The sequence below is a fragment of the Vulpes vulpes genome, chromosome 13, assembly GCF_048418805.1.
Source record: "Vulpes vulpes isolate BD-2025 chromosome 13, VulVul3, whole genome shotgun sequence".
In the NCBI taxonomy this organism is placed as follows: Eukaryota; Metazoa; Chordata; class Mammalia; order Carnivora; family Canidae; genus Vulpes; species Vulpes vulpes.
Window position 1 is genome coordinate 134717063 of NC_132792.1, and position 23227 is coordinate 134740289.

The 23227-nt window shown below is 40.2% G+C and overlaps 1 protein-coding gene across 1 annotated transcript in view; it reads right to left on the minus strand.

Moving 5' to 3' along the window:
- Positions 1-2100: 2100 nt before the first annotated feature.
- SLC9C2 (solute carrier family 9 member C2 (putative)) overlaps positions 2101-23227 on the minus strand; it is a 98515-nt gene continuing 77388 nt past the window's right edge. The window contains exons 19-25 of the mRNA XM_026001276.2: positions 22248-22396; positions 20042-20167; positions 14109-14207; positions 10400-10567; positions 8449-8580; positions 4185-4370; positions 2101-2707 (exon numbers count right to left, since the gene is read on the minus strand). Coding sequence (XP_025857061.1) covers positions 2456-2707; positions 4185-4370; positions 8449-8580; positions 10400-10567; positions 14109-14207; positions 20042-20167; positions 22248-22396 — 1112 coding nt within the window. The 3' untranslated portion in view covers positions 2101-2455. The remainder of the gene's footprint in view (positions 2708-4184; positions 4371-8448; positions 8581-10399; positions 10568-14108; positions 14208-20041; positions 20168-22247; positions 22397-23227) is intronic.

Below are 23227 nucleotides of genomic sequence, written 5' to 3' on the forward strand. Positions count from 1 at the left end.
GTGACCAGCCCTCCCTTATCCCACTCTACACATGATTTTCAGCACTTCTCAAGCTTTCCAGATTTGCCCTGATTGCTGAGGAAAACAAGCAAAGCTATCAGGGCAAAATTTAAGTGACTCTCCATAATAAATGGTTTGAAGTCTCCTGATTTATTGTAAAAATTCAGACAAGTTTGTCACTCTACTCCATAACATGTTTGTTTTAATATAAAACATTTCAAATAACCTAATGGTTAAATGAGTTTCCTCCCTTTAAAAGAGCATCAAGTAAAAGAGATACTCTAGGAAGATGCTCTAGATCAGGCTGTGGCTCCATATACCCAGGGGCACCACAAATCCTCAGAGAAGGCACACTCTATAGGGAGGAGCACAGGCACATAGATGCTCATGTCTAATTGTGAATGTGGCCTGACCCTCCCCATCCCTAAGGTGCCCAGTAGACTGGGGTCCTGGGGCAAAATCACATCTTTCAAAGACATTCTATCATTTTAATTGTTAAACAAGTCAAGTAAGCTTTATCCCAATTTTTCCAAATCCATGAGCTGCCACTAAGAGTCTCTTTTCTCACCACCTACATTTTGCTACTACTAGGCTTTACAACCCATGCCACTTATGTAGTTAATATTCACAGTAAGAAAAATTGAATCCAAGTGTCAAGTTTATTACCTCATATTTTCTCTTCCAATTATATTCTCTCTGGGACATTCGAAGACCAGTGCTGACTGAGCCAATCCAAATACATGCATCAGACAGAAAAATGAAATTAGGAATTTAAGAGTAAAGGTAGCAGAAGAATATTTTGAAATATCAATTTGCTTTCACCTAGTAGGTCTCCCCTTTCCCTTCTCCCCTTTCAAATGGGCCCTTTAATTTCTTCCCTCAAGGAGGTTTGTTATTAGGCTCCCAAGAATCCCACTCAAGGGTTGACAAATTCAAATGAGAACAGGCAGGTCACACAGACAAGGAAGTGGGCCATATCTAAGACAAGAGGGTGGGGCGTGGTCTGTGGCAAACTGCACAGCATGTGCTTCCCCTTTACTCAGCTCTAAGTGTTACCACATATAGGAATGAGGACCGAGTGCATGCTTTCTGAGTTTTTCGAGAAGAGCTCAAAATCTGGAATTTTTTTTAATGTGAAATTTTTAGATTTTCCTACTTTGCAACTTACTCTAAATTTTTAAAACAAAACATGTATGTGGACCAAATCTAGGACAATGGTTGAATCCAGTCCATGAGCCTAGCATTTGTGACTTTTGTCCCAAATTCACTGGAGAATACAGAGTGATATACTACCATCCATCTAAAAATCACCGATTGCAGAGAGCCTGAAGAAAGAGAGAGGCCTAGAGGCACAGGAACAGTGGAGACCTGTGCCCTGCTTCCTAGAACTGCTAAGATCTTTGACTCGGTAGCCCTTAGGATGCCCCAAGGGGGCTGGCACTAGGCCCTGAGTTCAAGCCCTCCCATGGACTCCTGTGCCCTAAGAGTACTCTGGAAGCTGCAGAGTGGCGGACTGAAGACTCTGAGGGGTGAAGTAAGGATTATTTCAGTGTTCACTAGCTTGAACAGGAGACCTGGAGCAGAGGGGACTCTCCCAAAATCAGGTGCTGCACATGACCTCTATACAGAGCCTAGAAAGTAAGCCACAAGAATGTCTGAGGTTGAATTTGCTTCTAGGGTAGAAGTGGAATCACTTATTGAATCTTTCTCTTCTTCTCACAAGGGCAGACACTTTGTTTGGCTTGCTTGCCATCTAGCACTTAGCATGGAGCCCAGCACACAGTGGGGCTGCATTTTAAAAGAATTGTGCAAATGAGAAATGAGATATAAAATAATAATGTCACTTTCTGTACACAATTGGAACCCTCCCCCACCCCAAGATTAACAATTCATGGAGAATTGATTGCTTGACCTCTAAGCTGACAAATCCTGTGAATTGGGAAGCCTGGATGGTACCAATTAGAGAAGCACATTAAGGATGACTATTTTCAAGCTGGGGCAGTTGGGGAAATGGCAACCCTGGGCTTGGTAGACCAAGAGTCCTGAGCTTTAATTGAAAGATGGGAATGCATTTTCTCTAGAGCAAAGCTTTCCTGCCTCATCTTCTCAGTGTACTGCTTAGCACCATGATACATGCAGTTGGGCACATTTAGTGACTGTAATTACTTAGTAACAATCAAAGTGCACCTCAGGCAAGACAGTTGAGTTGTGGCTGCAACTGTGGTTTAGAATATTCAAAGAGCATGGGTCAGGTTCCATATTCCCTTCAGTTGTTGGGAGCACACCAGCTCTCCACACCTGGACCCACTATAAGAGTCTATGCCCTCCCCGTTGTCACTCTGGCCCCAACAGCACTCTGTGACCTCAGCCTCCCAGGACTGGAACAGGGTACAACATGGGAGCTGCTCTCTGCCAACACGGATGTGAAGGGAGGGACCTGGGAGCCAGCTGGATTTCAGTGTCTGGAAGACTCTGGTAGATGACCTCCCAGAAGTAATATGGCAACCAGGGTGGGCCCAAGGATGGGGACTGCTGATAAACTCATACAATACCTTTGAGTCATTTTTTTTAGAATTAAATGAATTTTGCATGCTTTCCCTATCACTAATGGGCTGGCCTTACCCATGACTTTGGGGTCATCAGTATTTTTGGCAGGATCAGATGCTTGGACAACAAGCAGCTTGCTTAGATCTGAAGTTCCCTGAATCTAAAGGGAAAAAGTCAAAACTATTCAGAAGAGTATCCTTTGGTGTCTAAGCTGGCTGCTTCCTAACCTTTTCAAACAATGTAAGAAATAAGCCGAAACCCAGAACTGGGCTTCCAGCCTAAGCATTCTATCTTTTTCATTTCACATCCCCTTTCATGTTGTTTCATTTAGTTTTGGGCCAAAAATTATCTTTTACATCTTTAGACTTTCTACACCTTCCTTATAATCAGAACGGACGTTCGGAGTTTGGAAAACAGGGAGTTCCCCAACATCCATAGAGATACTTGTACCCCTACACTGATGTGCAAGGGCTGTTCCCAGGCAGCAGGACTGTTCTTTCCTTAGAACATTCACCCTGTGTGCCCATCAAAATCTCTCCTCCCAGAAGGCAAGTAGCATACACATAACAATTATCACTCTCATTTCTAGACACCAGATACCATCTCCCTCGATCCTCACAAGAACCTTACCAGATGGCTGCTGCTGTTAGCCTCATCTTACTAATGGGAAACAGGGTCTGAAAGCAGCTCATCTCTGCTCACACACCAGTGGACACAGGGGTCACGCTTTCAACCCAAGTGTGCCTGACTCTAAACCTTGGTGTCTTAAACTAAACTATGAGCACTGCTCCTGCTGTTCCCTGCCTCGCCCTCACCCCTTCCTTCAAAGCTAAAGAGATTTTCATTTTCTATTAGAAAAGCATTTAGATTATCATCACCCTCTGAATTACTGAGAGGTACAAAGATAAGAATGCTACAAAAGGGACAAATGCACTTTTTAGGAAGTTTACCCACTTTCCCGGGACATAAATTTTCACTTAACAACTTTTCCTTTAATTGATAAAGAGGCAGCAAGCATCTCTCCCAAAGAGGAGAAATATACTAGCAGATGAGAAAGATGCCCCCTCTTCTCACTCCCTCTGGGGAGAAAGCAAATTCTGGGTCCTCCTACTCCTGGGCTCCACCTTCCTGTCACCCCATCCTGTTATACCCTAGGTGTTCACACTCTCCTATTCCTTACAGAGGCAATGGAATGGTGAGGCCCAGGGCTCACTCTCAAGAGATGCTCACAGCCCCTAACATGGCAACAACGTGATGTGGCCCCTCCTCAACTCCCTTCTTACTAATCAGTACAGACCCTTCAGAACCACACTGGTGTACAGTGTCACTGCCTCCGTGTAAGGTAGGGAAAATATACCTCTGTCCCTCCGGAGGCACAGCCCCCCTCCAGGACAAATGGCTTGGCATGCAGAGAGCTTGGGGATTCCAGCCCCCTGTGCCCCCTGGCCACATTCTTGGGTAGGGCACAAACTGCATAACAGTAGAGAAGCCCTGGGCAGGTTTTGACTATTTTGTTAAGGTGAGAACTGCAGGGTCTTTCCATGTTATATTTCTTTTTAAAGTGGTAGGTTGAGTTTGAAAGTCATTTATGGGGCACCATGGAAAGCAAGCAACTCTTTAGAAATAACTGTCCTTACCTGCTCACAGGTTTTAGGCAAAATGCAAGGTGCAAGATATGGTACCTCTGTCTTAGTATCAATTACACTGCCATACACAATAATGACGAATTTCATGGTCACATTATCAATAGTCATTTCATTATAGCTTGATAAAGTCTCCACGTATGCCAGATTGAACGTCACACACTTCTGAAACTCTAAGTCCTACAATAGAATTACATTTTTTTTTCTATAAATCATGCTAAATGACACATGAAATCAAGAAGAAAGCAAATTCACTGATTGAGCTGAGTCCTTTGAGCATGTCAAAAGGCATTTAGACCCGAGGACCAACAGAATTTATCTAGAGTTCAGAATGACCTCAGACAAGATTATGAACTCAGGGTCTTTCTGTTGTTACTATTAGTAGTCCTGATTATGGCTGTCCAGCCTTACGTACAGGCTTGCATGAGGTCTCAATCCATCTCAGTAGGGTGGCCAGTTATGCCTTGTGGATTCAGTTTTATCCAGCAATAAGCAAATACCCTACTGGGCAAGTGAACAAACAATAGCAAAAGCCAAAACAAAATAAAGCAATACACTGAGTCTGAATCATACATCAAAGTTCAGAATAATAGTCTTTAGAGCTGGAAGGGAGCTACTATATATGGATTGAATTGTGTCCCCCCAAAATTCATACATTGAAGTTCTGAGCCCTGGTACATTAGAATGTGACCTTATTTTGAAATAGGGTCATTACCACTATAATTGTTTAAGTTAAGATGAGGTCATACTGGAGTAGGGTGGGCAAATAATCCAATACGACTGGTGTCCTAATGAAAAGGGGATCAGGCACCTGGGTAGCTCAGTTGGTTACATGTCTGACTCTGGGTTTCAGCTCAGGTCATGATCTCAGAGTCAGGAGATTGAACCCTGTGTGGGGCACCATGCTCAGTGGGGAGTCTGCTTCTCCCTCTCGCTGTGCCCCCTCCAGCTCATGCTTGAGTGTTCTCTAAAACAAACAAACAAATAAATAAAAAGAAATTTGGGAGCATGTGGCTGGCTCAGTTGGTAGAGCACAGGACTCTTAATCACAGAGTCATGAGTTTAAGCCCCATGCTGGGCATAGTCAAAGTGTTAAATAAAGATTCTCTGGGGGAGTAAAATCAGGGTAAAAGGCTATTATATCTTCTAATGTTTTGGATCTGTATTTTCTGTAATACAGATCTAGAATTTCTATAGATAATGAATATGCATTGCCTGAGAATTTTTTTTAAAAAAATGAAAGGAGACGCACCTGGCTGGTTCAGTCTGTTAAGTATCTACCTTCAGCTCAGGTCATGAGGGTCCTGGAATTGAGCCCCAGCATCTGGCTCCCTGCTCAGAGGGGAACCTGCTTCTCCTTCTCCCTCTGTCCCTCCCCCCATTCATGCACATGCTCTCATATTCTATGGTCTGGATATGCCACAGTTTATTTATCCATTTATCTACTAGAGCACATCTTGGTTGGTTGTTTCCAAGTTTTTTGCAATTATGAATAAAATTGATAAAATATCTGTGTTCAGATTTCTGTATGAATATACATTCATTTGGATAAATGAATCTTTGGATACTGTTTACTGGATCATATGGCAAGGGTATGTTCAGTTTTGTAAGAAGTCTCCAAACTGTCTTCTGAAGTGGCTGTACCATTTTGCATTCCTACCAACAATAAATGAGAGTTCCTGCTGCTCCATATCCTCACCAGCATTTGAGGTTGTCAGTGTTCCAAATGTTGGCTATGCTAATAGGTGGTAATGGAATCACATTGTTACATTTTTCTGAGAACATAGGATTGTAAAAAAAAGTTTACTTGCCATCTATATATCTTCTTTGGTGAGATGTCTCTAAAGATCTTTAGCACGTTTTTTTAGTTTAAATGCATTATATTTTTAGACAACCTAAATGAAATGTTTTTTTCTTAAAAACAATCCCTCTGCTTTAAATAAATCAAGGTCAAAATAAATGAAGAGCTCAAGATGACATCAGTCCCAATTGTCTAAGTCCTGGCATTGTGTAGATGAAGAGCTGCAGCCAGTTATGACAACAGGTGATATATCCAAAGTAATAGCCAAATTTGTTAACATTTTTCTATTTCTGAATCTTAAATAAAATCATATGAGGTCATCCTCACAGTGGTCCAGCAGAGCAACCATGCCATCTGGAGTCATGTTTACACCAATAAAGAACTGATCATTTTTGAAACTAGCAAGGATGTGCTTGATTTGTTCTGCAGCCCCTGTCATAAAAGGATTTACTCTTTCTGGCCTCTGTTCCTCAAGTTTGCCTTTGACTGATTTCATATAATCTTTAATGTACTTGTAGGCTTCTTTTGTGAAGCTGGTTTCCTGCAAGTGATGGTTCAGGACGTATCAACACCAGTGATGACCGTGTTTTCAGTACCTTTGCCCACCGGGCCTTCGGCGGAAGCATTTCTACCAATGAGTAAGTCATCAGTGTTACCCTGTGTCCCACCGACCATCTTTCCCCTCTGCCTCCAGGTACAACCCTTCCATGATCAGCCAGATCTTGCAGATGTTGGAAAACATCTCATCATGGCTGATGAGGTCCCAGTAGATGAGCATGAGGACGGCTGGAAAGAGACACTGGCAGCACTAGCTTAACAGGAACCAGGAGCTCTAAGCAAGTTTGGCCAGAGGGGCCCTAGGGTGGGGGGTGGGAGGGGAAGGGAGTTGGGCAAAAACTGGCCCATTTTTTAAAAAATATTTTATTTATTCATGACAGACAGAGAGAGAGAGAGGCAGAGACACAGGCAGAGGGAGAAGCAGGCTCCGTGCAGGGAGCCCAACGTGGGACTCGATCCCAGGTCGTCAGGATCAGCCCTGGGCTGGCTGAAGATGGCGCTAAACCGCTGAGCCAGCCAGGCTGCTCAAGGCCCATTTTTTAATTGGATTATTTTCCTATTGTTGAGCTTTATGAGTTCTTTGTATATTTTGGATGATAGTCCTTTATCAGATGTGTCTTTTGCAACTATATTCTCCCACTCTGTGACTTGTCGTCTCATTCTCTTGAGACATGCTAATTTTTTAGCCCAACATTCATATCCAGTCTCTCACTGCAATGAACATTGTTGAATTCCAGGTCTGTCACTTCCCTAAATTCCTAACTTATAATAGGGGAGCTCAAATAATTCTTAAATAGGATATAAATATGGATTGTAAATTATGCCAATCCAAGAACAGACTTGAGTTACTACTTGTTGGAGAAAAAGTTCACAAAAGGGTCTTAGTCACCAGTAAAGAGTTTGAAAAGGCAAGAGATTTATATTAACAGAGGTAGATTATAATAAACACCACCCCAATCAGTCCTCACTCAGGTCGTGGGAAAAGCCAACAAATAGCCAGCCCAAAGAGGAAACTCAATTAGCATCTCCCTGGGCCTGAGCAGATTGGCTCATAATGCTTGGGATTTTGAGCTTGAAAGCAGAAGTCATTATCTTTCTGTGTATTAGTGAAAAGGGATCATTATTTCCTTCAGACACCTGCTATTCCTCTTGTATCCCTATTGACAGAGTTTAGAGCAGTGGTTTTCATCATTGGATACACTTTAGAAAGACCCAGGGGGCTTCTTTTAAAAATGCCAAAACCCAGACACACAGGCAAAAAACAATGAATAAACAACAAACTGTATTACCTCATTCCAATTAATGCTTACTTAGTTCCTGGGAATCTACCTTTAGTATTTGCTGAATCTATAACGTTTTTTTTTTTTTAATTTTTCTTTTTTTTTTTTTTAAGATTTTATTTATTTATTCATGATAGACATGGGTGGGGGGCAGAGATACAGGCAGAGGGAGAAGCAGGCTCCATGCCAGAAGCCCGACATGGGACTCGATCCCGGGACCCCAGGATCATGCCCTGGGCCAAAGGTAGGCACTAAACCACTGAGCCACCCAGGGATCCCCCTATAACTTTTTTTAAAGGTATGACTGCCGGTACCCTGGGAAATTAGCTGTGACCAATGGATTGACAATCTGCAGGAAGTCAGGACAAGAGTGGCTAAAATTCTAGAATCTCATTTTATTTTTTTTTAAGTTTTATTTAAGTAATCTTTACACTCAATATGGGGCTTGAATCCATGTCCTGAAGATCAAGAGTCACACACTCTTCCAACTGAGCAAGCCAGACACCCATAGAATCTCATTTTAGAAGGTCACAGTCTTAATTTCTCTGTCCCAAAAATATGAAATGCATTTTATAAAAAGTAAATAAAAGTTCATTCATATTTTAATTGTTTAACTTACCTCATCAATGAGACTTGATTCAAAATACTGATAGGCAACACCGAGTGCAAACTTTAGCCATATTTTGTATTCCAAAGATGGCCAGAAGACATCAAAACCTTCATACAAATCCTCCAGGGAGATAAAGCAGGCCTAAAACCACAAGGTATCAAATAGCAAACTTGATTGAGAACTAAATTATAAGGCCATCTGAAGACAAGGTGCCTATAAGATTTAATCTTCATCTAACCCCTTAGAAGAGTTATCGACTCTCATACAATTCTGGTACTCTGCCATTTAAAAGCATTGCACTATAGAGAAACTGTTTGAACAAAATCTATAGTTCGATGAAAGCATATACCTAGTAATAGCTGGGAAAATTTATGCCAGTCCATAGCTATGATAAAAGATATGGTTTATGAGCCTAAGATTCACAAACTAAGCCACATAAACTTATCTATTTTTATTGCCACAGTCACTGAAGGGGGCTCCAAAGAGGAATTCAGCTGCCTCCATTTTGACCTTAAACTTTCTAGTTGGTTTTTTCTTTCCAGCTTGTTTCTTGGCCCGGGCATCTGTGGGCAAAGCATCCCTAGATGGGAAGGAAACCATCTCTGCAAGCAGTAAGGACTGCCCTAAGCCAGCAAGGCCCTGTCAGCGATCAATTTGACCTTCACTGACCACCTGCATGTATCCACCCATGCATTTTGCCCCACACTTTCCTTCTATAAACTTGGAAGTATTTTCAGCATGTTGAAGAGTCTTTGAACTTCTAGTCAGCTGTCTTCTTCCCCAGGTGAACCTCACTGAAATTAATTCCTTTCTTGTTTCACCACCACTCATGTCTCTGCCATTGGCTTTTGTCAGCCGTGAGTGGCTAACCTGGTCTGTCAGGGAGCCCTGAGGACAGGTACTCTTGCACTCCTGTGCAGTGGCCACAGGCTGACTCACTGTATTTGTTTCCAGAAGCCAATTGCTTACCTAAATAAGGAAGATTGCTCTTTCAGAATTCAAATTACATGAACTTCAATTGATTTCAGCTCAGCCTTGTGACTAAATTATGCCTCCTGTCCTCTTCCAGAAATGAAATGGTATAAAACTGACAAAGCAACATTGCTTTCTGTCCCACACACCCCTAAGACTCTGGACCCTGCTCTATTGCATGTAACAGTCCCAAAAGCTAGAGAATTCCTTGTAAGCAGGAACTCTGGTTCATTTCTGTTTGAATCCCCAGTATCTAGTGGAATATCAGGCTGCTTATTTGTTGAATAGATAACTTCTAACTTAGCCAGTGAAAAATGGAAGAAAGTGAGTGTAAAAATAAGTATTCTTTAAAAACACTTCTCTTGGGGCACCTGGGTGGCTCAGTCAGTTAAGCATCTGCCTTCAGCTCAGGTCATGATCTCAGGGTTCCAGGATCAAGCCTTGCATCAGCCTCCCTGCTCAGCATGGAGTCTGCTTCTGCCTCTCCCTCTGCTCCTCCTCACCACTCATTCTCTTTCTCTCTCTCCCTCTCTCTCCCTCTTTCTCTACCTTTCTCTGTCTCAAACAAATAAAATATTTAAACATACATACATACATACCTAAAAACACTGCTTTCATAATGGGAATCATTCACTGAGTGCCTGTACATGCCAGGCACCTAACTTAGATACTTTCCTAATCTTCATAACATCAAAAGTTAGATGAGATATTCTCTCTTTTAATAAACAAGGACACTAAAAAAATAAAAATAAAAATAAAAATACAAAATAAACAAGGAGACTAAGACACAAAGAGGTTAAAATAGCTCACTCCAGGTCTTACAGCCAGGATGTGAGACATTAAATCTTTTTTCAATTAGTCTATGCTACTTCACAGTATCTGGGTGGGCAATATCAGAACCCAAAGGAAGAAAAGATGCTGCCATTCCTTATTTACTTCAGGAAGAATTAACTAATAGCCCACAATACAGACAGAACCAGTTTCTTACCTGTAAAATAGTTTCACAGATGGCTGTATATTCAGTTTCACGCTTAAGCAGACAGCTCAGCTCTCCAATTATGTCCCCGCTGGTACAGTATTCTGTAAACATGGATTTGGACCCTCTTCCAGACCTTAGGCTACTGTCTATTCCAAAGGTAGGAGGTGAACTATGCAACTGCAAAGTGAAACCCAAAATTAAAAATCCCTGACCAAACCATAGGAGCTCCCACTGTTTCCTGCATTATTAAAAATGGAAGGAAAAGATTCTTTATGAACACTTTAAGCTGTGAAAAAGGTATTAAGGCTTCCAAAAAAAAAAAAAAATCAGAGTTTCTTTCACATTTCAATTCTCCAAGGGAAGAATTGTTTCCAATCTTTATCTTTACAGATGACCCCATTGACAACTTCCTTATACCTCCCTTCTATAAAAAATCCTACCAAAAGTACTGATTGCAGTCTGCAACTAATACAGCTACCCACTCCGAGTCTATTAGAAATTCTTATCATACTGGGCTAGTGCCTCAGGTGGATGAAGGCCTTTGACTGCATGGATGCAGAAATCAGATGCCATGAATTAGTATGCCTCCAAACCAAGCCATGATTTCCATCAACCGTGTCACCCTTTAAAATGCTTCAGAATAATTTCCACAAGGGGCGCTTGGTTGGCTCAGTCCATAGAACATGTAACTCTTGATTTCCAGGTCCAGTTTGAACCCCATGTTGGCAGTAGAAATTACTTAAAAAAAAAAAAATTTCCATGGGCCATCAACAGAAAAAAGGTCTTTATGGTGAGTCACTTCGGGAAAAGAATGGATAGACGTGAATGTGGGAAATAAGAAAGCTATGGGATTTCAAGAGGAACCCGCAGGAATCAACCAGAAGGATTACAAAATTTTTCAGAAAGTTTAGCTGTAAACATCAAAAAGGAAGGCTATTGTTCAGGACACAGGAAACAGGGAACAAAGGGTCACTGAAGAAGTTGCTATGTAACTGCCCCCTCTGCCAATGATTACCATTCAGATTTTTAGAGGCATTCATGCTTCCAAAGGGCTTTGACATTCTTCTAATTCTGAATGCAGTTCAAAGGCTCTTTGAGCAAGGAACAATGTCTCTGTCTTTTTATAAACCAAGAAAAGAAGATAACATCTACAGGCAGATTTTAAAGAAGTGCTTCCAAGATTCCTCTCTTTGTTATTCAATCAAACATTAATCTAGAGACCACTGGGAAGGGACTTTGCAGATGGAATGAAGGTTACTAATCAACAGATTTTAAAGAAATGATTCTGGATTATCCTGGTGGGCCAATGTAATCAATCACAAGGACCCTCCAAAATAGAAAAGGAAGCAGAATCAGAGAGATGTGGCATCAAGAGAGGGATTGGCTGTACTTCAGCTCTGAGATGAGTACCTGTGTCCAAAGATGGAAGGAGCTTTATGAGCTGGAGATGGGTCACAGCTGACAGCCTGCAAAGAAGCAGGGACATCTGTCCTATGGCCATAAACAACTAGATTCTGCCCACAACCTCAATTAATCTGGAAATGGATTCTGTCCTCAGAGTTTCCAGAAGGGAACACTGCTCTGCTGACCCTTTGATATTGGCCTAGTTAGACTCAAGCAGAGAAACCAACTACTCCCATAGGACTTCTGAACAAATAACTATGAGATCATCAGTCTAAGCCACTAAATATATGCTGAGTTCCTATGGCATCAACTGAACACTAACAAAACAACTTCAGCCCAAATATTGTTGGACTTACTCTTGAAGAAGACTTAACTGGTCCAGTCATTGCAGGAAAATTCCCCAAAGGAAAATGTATTTTGCAGTTTTTAAGGGTTCAATTTGATATATCTAACAAACACAAGTAGCAGTGTATTTTTGTTATGATTCTAATGGGAGCATAGTACAAGGATTCTACTGGAAGCAGCATAGAATAATGGCTAAGGACATGGATACTGAGGCCAACTCTATGAGTTCAAAGTCCTCCTTGACCTCTTACTGTGTACCCTTGGGAGACAACTGAATTACTTTCTCTGTGCACCAGTTTTCCCATGTGAAAAATAAGGTAGTTATAAGAATTAAATGTCATAATATGTTGCCATTTTGACCACCCTTTAAAAAACTACAACTGATCTCTTCATCTGTCAATTACTTCTAAATGTGACATATTTTGCTTATATATTTTGCTCACTGTCCTATCTCCTTCCATGCCTCTACTAAAAAGCAAACTCTAAGAAAGCAGGGATTTTTGTCTGTTTTGTCAATTCTGTGCCTAAAATGAACAGTGCCTGCTTCATTTGCTTCACAAATGAAGCAAACATTTGTTGAATGAATGAATAAGTAGAATGAACAGCACCAGGCATTTTGTTGGGCCGGCGGGATCAAGGGGGATCAGGAGGCACCAACAAAATGGCAGCAGGCCCTCCACCTTGTTGACCCCACCTCAGAACTTTCCCAGCACCAGCAGACCCCCCTCCCCCCAGGACATGTCATCAGGGGGAGACTGGACCTGTGCAGGAAACCTGAACCATACTTACCCAGACCCCATATAAGGGCATGGGCAGTTATTGCCCCAGACTGATTTCACCAGTAATATGCCTGATACCTATCACTCCGTCCAGACACACAGCCCCTCACCCCTCACCCGCTAAAAAGCCTCTTGCCCTCCCCTGCCCGCGACTTCCCTGCTCTCTCCCTCCCCTGTGGGCCCAAAACCTTGCCGGAGAGCCCGTCCCATTAAAAGCCTATTTCGATTAACTTTTGCTGGGCCTCTCTATTCCATTTCACTACCCATCAGATTAAACCTGAGACATTTCATAAGTGCTATACATGTATTAGTCTTATATTTATCCTAATAGCTTATTTCCATGATCAGTTGGATATCTTTAAGGTCTGAAAATATCTCTTCCAAAATAGAAAGTCAAATATATTATGTGCACTATAATAAGAGTTTGTCACTTGCAAACATCATTTAGGATCTAGGAATTATTTGAGCCATAAGCTAGGGGCTCACCCATGTATGTATTCAGCTACCAGCATTCAGACTCTAAAGGATTCTTATTCTCCTCACTCTATAACATCTTTCTCTGATCAGCAAAAGTATCCTGTTGGTTAGGTAAAAGTCATAGTTTCAATCCTTATTCTATTCGACCTCCGTAAGGATCTGACACTGCAGTCGGTCCACATCCCCTCACTCTTGACTGTCATTTCCTTTAGTAATTCAACCACTCCAAGTATTGGGTTCCCTATCTAAACATCATGGAAAATACCACTTCCTCCCAGGATTGCCTTGAGGAATAAGTAATGACTATAAAAGCATTTTGATAAATGAGAAATGCCCTTAAGATGTTGGGTATTATCTTTCTGCTGTAGTGTTCACTCTGAGTGAAAATGGTCTCATTTAGAAATTATGTTAAAAATTTAAAACTTTCAAGGAACCTGGGTAACTCAGTCGGTTAAGCATCAGCTCTTGATTTCAGCTCAGGTCATGATCTCGGGGTCCTGGGAAGGAGACCCAGTTCGGGCTCCATGCTCAGCACAGAGTCTGTTTGAGTTTCTCTCCCTCTGCCCCTCCCTCCTTCCCTCACCCTCTCTCTCAAAATAAATATATAAATCTTTTTATAAAAATTTTAAACTTTCCAGATTCCTAAATTTCTCCTTATGTTAAAATCATATATTTCAAAATAAATTTTCAGTAAAGTATAAATAGTCCCTTACAATTGCCATTCCTGAAATAATTAAGTAGATTCCTTGTGGCATTTCACCTTCTCTACAAATGACATCTCCATAATCAAAATAGGCAAGTTTGGCTCTCTCCTGCAAGAAAAATTAATGAGAGTCAACACAAAATTTTCATCGTCTTCTTTTCTAAATAGAAATAAAACTTTAAAGCTAAAATGGTTTTCAAGTAGAAAAAAAAAACGTACAAACTATATTCTTTGGTTGTTAATGAATTATAACATGCTGACATACCTCATCAAATTTTTTTTAATCTTTTATTTATTTATTCATGAGAGACACAGAGAAAGAGGCAGAGACACAGGCAGAGGGAGAAGTGGGCCCCTCGCAGGGAACCCCATGCGGGACTCGATCCCAGACTCCAGGATCATGCCCTGAGCCGAAGGCAGACGCTCAACTGCTGAGCCAGCCAGGTGTCCCCCTCATCAACTTTTTTAAAAGAAAGGGACCAGGGCAGCCCCGGTGGCGCAGTGGTTTAGCGCCGCCTGCAGCCTGGGGTGTGATCCTGGAGACTCAGGATCGAGTCCCACATCAGGCTTCCTGCATGGAGCCTGCTTCTCCCTCCACCTGTGTCTCTGCCTCTCTCTTCGCTCTCTCTGAATGAATAAATAAATCTTTAAAAAAAAAAAAGGGGGACAAGCAAGCAAACTATAGATTTTGTGATTAGTACCAGGCACAGTGATTGGTGGAAATACCCAATAAATGTTCAATTGAGTAGATGTTTACAATAAAGTGTGAAACTTCGGACAATGGAGACAGAGACAGGATGCTCTGGAAAAGTTCAAAAAGGCCACAGGACCCTGTCTTGGGTGTCCATGGAAGTCTTTAAAGAGGAAGGAAGAGCTAAGCTGAGGCCTGCAGAAAGGGTAACAGATAGCCAGGATACAATGAGTTGAACATCATTCAGGGCAGAGGACTCAGTATATGTGAAGACCCAAAGGCAAATAGAACATCTGCACTTGGAGTAACTGCAGAAGATTCAGTATGTCTCACACAGGAAGGAGTGTGGACCAGCACTGAGTTATCAATTTAGCTTCAATAGCCATAGTGTGTAGGATTCCCAATACTTTAGCAACTCACAACATTCTAGTTTTTTTTTAAACCAGAAGAGAACAAATAACTTCTAGGTTGGGGAAAATATTTTAATACTAAAACATTTAATACTAATATATAATTCATCTTTATACTAACACAGTCATAAAGTAGAATTTTTTGTCATTTTTTTTATGTGGGAAGAGGCTCACTAAGGCCAAAGTGCCAGGACCCATGAAAGTCATCCTGCAGCCCCAGTGGAGCAAGGACTGGAGAGGTGAGCCAGAGCCAGGCCTCTTTAACATTAAGAGTTTGAGTTTTTTCCTAAAACCAGGGAGGAGCAACAGAATGGTTTTTAACAGAAGCATCAGGATGACAGATTTGCATTTTTCAAAGATATGTAGGAAACATATCCCTAAATCATTCACAGTGGTTATCTCTAAGTATGGGGTAGGAGTGACGAGCTTTCACTTTTTACTTCATGTACTTCTGAATTCAGTGTTGAAACCAGCATGGATGGCTTCACAATTTTTTTTAAAAAGTCACCTAAAGCCAATTATCCAGTGTATATATTGTTCAGACTTTGGTTTTCTACCACTGACTTTTGGCTTATCATTATAGACCATCACATTTTTAAAGGATTTTTTTGAAAGATTTTATTTATTTATTCATGAGACACACACAGAGAGAGGCAGAGACACAGGCAGAGGGAGAAGCAGGCTCCCTGCAGGGAGCCTGATGCAGGACTCCATCCCAGGACCCCAGGATCACAGCCTGAGCCAAAGGCAGATGCTCAACCACTGAGCCACCGGAGTGTCCCGACCATTACATTTTTAATTAACCACATCAGTTGGAGGATGAAAGAAGGGAGTAGTAGTTAAAATTAAGTATTGTTGCTGTGATGGAAACCAAGATTGAAATTACAGCCTACAATCAGGGGTGTTTATTTTGTTTACTGTGGATTTTAGTTAACCACATAATCCATGGGCTGTCCCTAATGAGAATAATGCCTGTGTATTCCCAATTCATCACAATTTTTGTTCTGGTAAAATCCAATTGAAATGGCTATCAAGAACCTATGTATTTGTGCGCCTGGGTATCTTGGTCGGTTAAGCATCTGGCTTTGGCTCAGGTCATGATCTCGGGGTTCTGGGATCAAGCCCCACGTCCAGCTCCCTGCTCAGCGGGGAGCCTGCTTCTCCCTTTTCTCTCTGCACCCTTCTCTCTCATGTGCTATCTCCTTCACTATCTCTGTCTCTCTCTCTCTAATAAATGAATATAATCTTAAAAAAAAAAAAAGAAGAAACAACATATTACAACATATTAAGGAAAGGGGGCACTTAGAGTGAGGGAAGTCAATAAGGGGGTAAAGAAAGTCCAACAGCTTTAAAGAGGTTTGGAAAGTTAGGGACAGGAAGAAGGTTATGCCCCAGTGACAGGTTCACCTTAGGTATCTATGAATCATTAATTTATAGAGTGATCTTCGTCTCATCAGTTTCCCATTCCTCCTCAGTCACTGATGGATGGTCAGTTAATTACATTTGGAAAATTACTACCTATAAAGAACCAAATTCTAATTTTATCTTAAATTGGATTTTAACAAAACTAAGCAGAATGCAAATTATAAGAAACACCTTTGAGATACCTTCTTCCCAGTCCAAGACCATCTCCTATCTCTCAGGACTATTTATTTGAGATCTCTTTTCCAACTATCCCTTATGGCCGCTGGCCATCCATCCCATCAGATTTCCTCCTCCTTGCAGCCACACTTGTACTCGCCAAAGCAGAACATCAGACCCAAATTAGGCCAGGTGGATTTCTCTCTCAAGAATTTGAACTGAGAGGCAAAGAGCCTGGGAATTGAGAACTGAGCCATGAAATCCAAGTGCTAGAAGAAAGGTCCACAGATGCCCACCAATAATATTCCTGAGCTGGCCTGAATCCCACCTTGCCCATAGTTAGTTATTTCTTAGCAGCTTCTATACACAACCCCATTGTCTTTCCAAGTCAACTTCCCCTTTTCTTAAACTAGTTCAAGTAAGTTTTTATTACTTTCAACCAAAAGAGTCTTAATTCAAGTAAATTTCAGATCAATTTCAAAAGAAAAATTCAAAAATTTCTGGTATGAAGGAAACATTAGTATAGCAAAAAAGATATTCAAAGCTCAGTAGAATCTCCTTATGATTGCTGTCTTTCTAGAAAACAAGCAAAATGCCTTAATTGTGGACAAACAAATGCCTTATATATCTATTTGCCTAGATCACAAAGCATGGTACAACCAAATTTGTGGTAAAGCAAACACCATTCTTTGTCACAGTGTTTTCCTGATTCTAAAAATCTAACAGAGGTTTTGATTGGTTGATGAAAAAGTTATAAGCCTTATAATTCATACAATAACCACTTAAAACCAAAGCCACAGGGCAGCCCGGTGGCTCAGTGGTTTAGCACCACCTTCAGTCCAGGGCATGATCCTGGAGACCCGGGATCGAGTCCCACGTAGGGCTCCCTGCATGGAGCCTGCTTCTCCCTCTGCCTATGTCTCTGCCCTTCTCTCCCTCCCTCCCTCTCTCTCTCTCTCTCTCTCTGTCTCATGAATAAATAAATAAAATCTTTAAAAAAATAAAAATTAAAAATTAAAAAATAATTTAAAAAATAAAACCAAAGCCACAAAATGGTAGTCTATGAGTCACATCCAATCCAAGGATGTATTTTGTTTGGCCTGCATGATATTTTCAAAATTCTAAATTGGTGTCAAATTTTTAAAATTTGGAAATTTCACATAAAAATTCAGGTCTATGGATTTTCTTTAAAAAACCTGACCTCTCCATTATTAAATATAATAGTCAATTTTCAATCTTCATCTTATTTGACCTCAGCCGCTTTTGACATAGTTGCTTATGGGCTCCTTTAAGAAATACTTTCTTCACTCAGCTTCTAGAATACTACTCTCCTTTAGTTTTCCTCCCACCTGATGGATTACTCCTCAATTCTTTTTTTCCCAGTTTTACAAAGTTGTTCAAGTTTAAGGTATACAGAATAATGACTCGACATACATATATTATGAAAAAATTGCCACAAGTTTAGTTATCCATTACCTCATCTAGTTACCAAAAAAAATTCTTTTCCTATTATCAGAACTTTTAGGATTTAATCTCTTAGTAACTTTCAAATATACCATGCAGCAGTGTTAAATACATAGCCATCATGTTGTACAGCACATTCCAGTACTCATTTATCTTATAACTTGGGAGTTTGTACCTTTTGACCATCTTCCTTCAATTCCCCCTCCCTCCATCCTCTACTAGGTAACCAGAAATCTGCTCTCTTTTTCTATTCTTTTTCCTAATTCCTCCTCATCTTCGCTCTAAGTGTTGGATAGCCCAAGACTCAATTCCTGGATGTCCATAATAATTCCTTAAATTAGTGCATCAAGTCTTCATACCTTAAATATTATCTCTATTCTGGACAACTCCAAAATCTCTATCTCCCATTTGGCCTCCCACCTGAATTCCAGGTGCCTACTCAACATCTCCATTTGGATGTCCAATAGCTTTCTCAAATTTAACTCATTCAGAATCAAATGCTTGTTCTCTCCATATAAATCTTCTCTAAGTCAATGGGAATTCCATTCTATTTTCAGACTAAAATCCCAGAAGTTGTCCTCTCTCCCTAACACTCCTTCCATAAATACCTATCAACTCTACCTTCAAGACATCGAGAGTCTATTTACCACTTGCACTAATCCAAGCCACCATCACCTCTTGCCTCCATTACAGGAATCATCTCTCTGGCTTGCCCTTGTCCGCTTACAGCCTATTCCCAACACAGCAACAAGGTGGTCACTTTTAAATGTAAGTTAGATCATATCACTTCTCTGTTTGAAGCCTTCCCATATGTTTCCATTTAATTCAGAGTGAAAGCCGAAGTCCTTATACTGGCCTACAGAGTTCTACAAACTCATGCTCTGCAACTATTCCAGCTTCATCTGGTCCCACCATCACTACTTCTGCCACAGGGGCTTTGGGGGATGTTCCTTGAACAAACAGCACACTCCACACCAGAGCATTGCACTTGCCTGTAATGCTCTTCTCTCAGATTATCTACATGGTATACTATTGCTTGCAGATCTCTCTTCAAATGTCACTTTATTCAAGCAGCCTTCCCTGATTATCCCATATAAAATAGCTTCCCCACTATATTTCCTTTTCTTCCTTTTTCTCCATAGCATTGACAATCATCTAATAGACTATATATTTGTGTATGTTGGTGTATTTTTTGTCCATCTCTATCCATATAATATAAAATCCAAAGCAAGGACTTTATCTATTTTGTTCACTGGCATATCTTCAAACCTAGAATAGTCTCCAGCACAAAGAGGATATTCAAAAAATATTTCTTGAAAGAGTCTAAAATTGCAAAGCAACACTCAGCTGACTTTAGACAGAGCATGAACTCTGGAATATGCCACAGTTCTCATTGTTCCCTATAATACTGTATACAGCTTGTTTTACTTTTATATCATCTGCCTGGCCTGTATAGTAATTTAAACTTGAGACTCATGCTTTAAAAAAAAAAAAAGTCTTTTTCAGAGTGTGTATCGGGAAGTCCAGAACTCTACAACATAAAGTAATATGGGATTGGTTAATAATGAGTCGCACAGATACCTTATCCTAAGCAGACAAGCCATTGTGGAAAACCATCTTTGCCCTTTGGCTCAAAATGATATCTATTCTTTCGGGTTTTGCTGGGCCTCCATTTTGGCTTACCCTTCATTGGCCATCACAGGATTCTTGCTTTGAATATGCTTTTTTGTTAGTCTTGCATTAGGAAGTGGAAAATAATTATCAAACCTGAGCCAGAATAGAAGACAGAATCTTTACCTTGAAGAACTCAATGAGAACATCTTTATTTTCCAGCCAAACAATATTATGAAGATATTTGTCAGGAGTAGGTGGTGGAATTGCCATTGGAAAGTTATTCAGTGCTTTTATTTTTGCAAGAAATATCTGAAAACAAACAATCAAAATAATGATGATCATATCCTGTGAAAAAGGACAATAGGTAAAAATTTAGGAAATCTAACAAAACTACCATTATGTAAGCTTATTTTGATTTTGACTCAGTTTCTTTCACCCTACTTAAATTATCCTCTAACCTTTTTTGGTCCCTATTCTTCTCTTAACTCATTGAATTTATGAATTGATATATTAACTCATATTGAACTTAGCATCTCTATAATCCAGTTAACACTGTATTCCACTGTGTCTTAATTTCATATCGCTTAAACTTCACAGTTGGTTACTGTACAATTTAATGCCACATATTCTCAAATCTTTTACATATGTATGATTTACTTCTCTAAATTCTTCTAATTTTGAAGGATATAGTTCCAGTTTTGTGGGTTCTCAGAAATCTTCTCTGGCTTCCCTATAAGGTAAGAGATAATCACCTGTCTGTCTTATTCTAATGGCATACCCTACAACTCTCCCTATGGAACTAATTACATTATAATATTATTACTTTTACTTATCTGCCTCACCTTCCTATTGTGTAACTTTTGTTGACTTTATGAATAAAGGACTAAATGAAAGAATGAGGAAGAGCCCATGGACTTTGGGGTCAATAGTGTATTAAGTATTCCAATCTCCTTAAGAGTCCATGGTACATACCAGGTATTCAACATATATTTATTCAATTAAATTGGATTAGCTAATCAACTCCTTACAACTAGCTCCTTATGAATTGGAAGATAATTACATCTCTTTGGCTGACAATTAGGCAATCAGTATTGCATTCAATAAGTAACTATTGAATGATTGATTTACCTATTACCTTTCTAAACAAACCTATAGGAAAAAGATCTCTCTCTTCATAAGGGCTATAATTTATTTATTTATTTAAATTAATGGGTATCAAGCACTCAGTTGAATCTTATATAGCCTTCAAAGTGATGAATGAAAAAAATAGAATAGAAAACACAGCATGTGTTGAGGTATAGCTTGAAGAATACTGTAGTAGCCTTTTTCTTCCTTCTATCAGACACTAAGGAAGAATCATATTACCCATTTAGTCCTTCACCATGATATTAGTCTAAAGAGATAGAGCCTAAAAGGGGAAGGCTGGCCTGTCCCACACCCATTTCCCTTTGGGGACCATGGAGAGGGGACTATGTCCAGGGAATGACCAGAAGCACAGTGCCTGTGAAACTTGGCCAGGAGCTGCCAGTGACAAGGAAAAGCATGTGATACCCGGAACAGCAACACAGATAGAATGTAAGACCGGAACTTCCATGTTTCTGCATGCTAGGAAACAGATTCTTGCAAAGGATAGAAAGAACAATCACATTTGCACAAATAAATGATCTAGATGGTACATGTGATGGAGCGATAGTACTAAATATTAAACATGTTTTCCTCTGTCTTATATCCCTAATTTTTTTTGCAAATACATTTATCATTTTTCAAAAGTCTATTTATCAGCTAACTATTGATAGTGCCTTCCCTGCTCCTCTCCTCTCAGAACTGTCCCCTCCCTGACCTCCACCAAAACACACAAGCACACATACACACAATCTAATCCTCTCCCTATGATGTTAACATTATGTGATTCCCACTCCCTTGCCACAGCTGCTAGGACCAGTCAGTACACATTCCACCAGTAGACAGAGAAGCAGAAAAATGTAGTTGAGCTTGTAGAGGGAGCCAAAAGAAGATGCCAACTCTGATAGGAAATGGAGAATCTGGAAAGCTTTCTATCCATTGTCAAGTCACTTCCAAGGCCTGGCCACATGGTCTGGCTACTGTGGGTTCGGTAAGACATCATGTGTCTTTATAAGAAACCCCTAGCCCTATTTCTTGGCTAAGCCTAACTCAGGTTAGTTTCTATTACTTGCAACCAAACAGCTTTGATATGGTGTGCACCAGGTAGCACTGGCTCCAGCTGCCACTGGCATTAACAAAGGCTATCAGCAAATTAGAGTTAAAATTTGATTTAATCTTCCTCACTCATTACACTCTGCTCAAATAACAATGCAGGCTTGGGTGTTGGGCCCATGGAATCAAGCAACATGGAAAACTGCTTCATTACCTTATTCACCTCGATGCCCTCATGTTTATCAATAATGCCTCTTGACCAAAGGAAGGTGAGGTTTTTCAGAGCTTTAGCAATAACACTCCGGATTGCCTGCCTAGTCTTCAAAGCAATGACAACATCACGACCCTCATGCTCTATGAGTCCTGAAGCAAATAAAACTATCAGTAAGCAAACAATGCAATAATCACAATAATAACTTATATTTAATACTTTATAATTTCCAAAGTATTTATTCAATACCTGTCATTCTTATTTCATACAGAACTTGTGAGGCTGATAGGACTAGAGTTATTTTCAATTCCATTTTATGGATGAGAAAATTGAAAACTGGCTTCCCCTACTAGCTAGGAGAAAATCACTTTCTCTGCCTCATTCCCATGGCATGTCCTAATATCTCCACTGTGGAACTTACAACATTGTGATATTTTGATTTTTACTTATTTCTCATCCTACATATCATATAACTTTGTTGGATGAATAAATGACTTAATGAAAGAGCCCCTGGACTTCCGCTCATGGAGCTTTCTAAGATCAAAGCACATATCTTTTCCTCTTTAATGAACACAAGAAGTCATGAACTAGACTGTGAGTCATGGCCAAAACTCTTTCATCTTAACATGGGCAGAATGCCTGACATCTGGAAGGTACTTTTTTTTTTAATTGAAATGAGCTGGTTGGTAAAATGAAGAATAGCATAATCAGGAGCATAGGTCAATGGAGCACTTGACTCTTGATATCAAGGTCATGAGTTTGAACCCCACTATGAGTATGGAAACCACTTAAAATAAAAAAAATTTTAAAAAGGAACTTGGGTTTCAATGTCAAGTACACCTTAGCTGGAGATCTAGCTCACCATTTACCACCCATATGACTTCAGGCAAATTAAACTTTCTGAACCACAGCTTCATTATCTATAAGATGAAGATAATAATAGTATTTGTCTCATAGAGTAGTCCTAAGGATTAAATGAGATA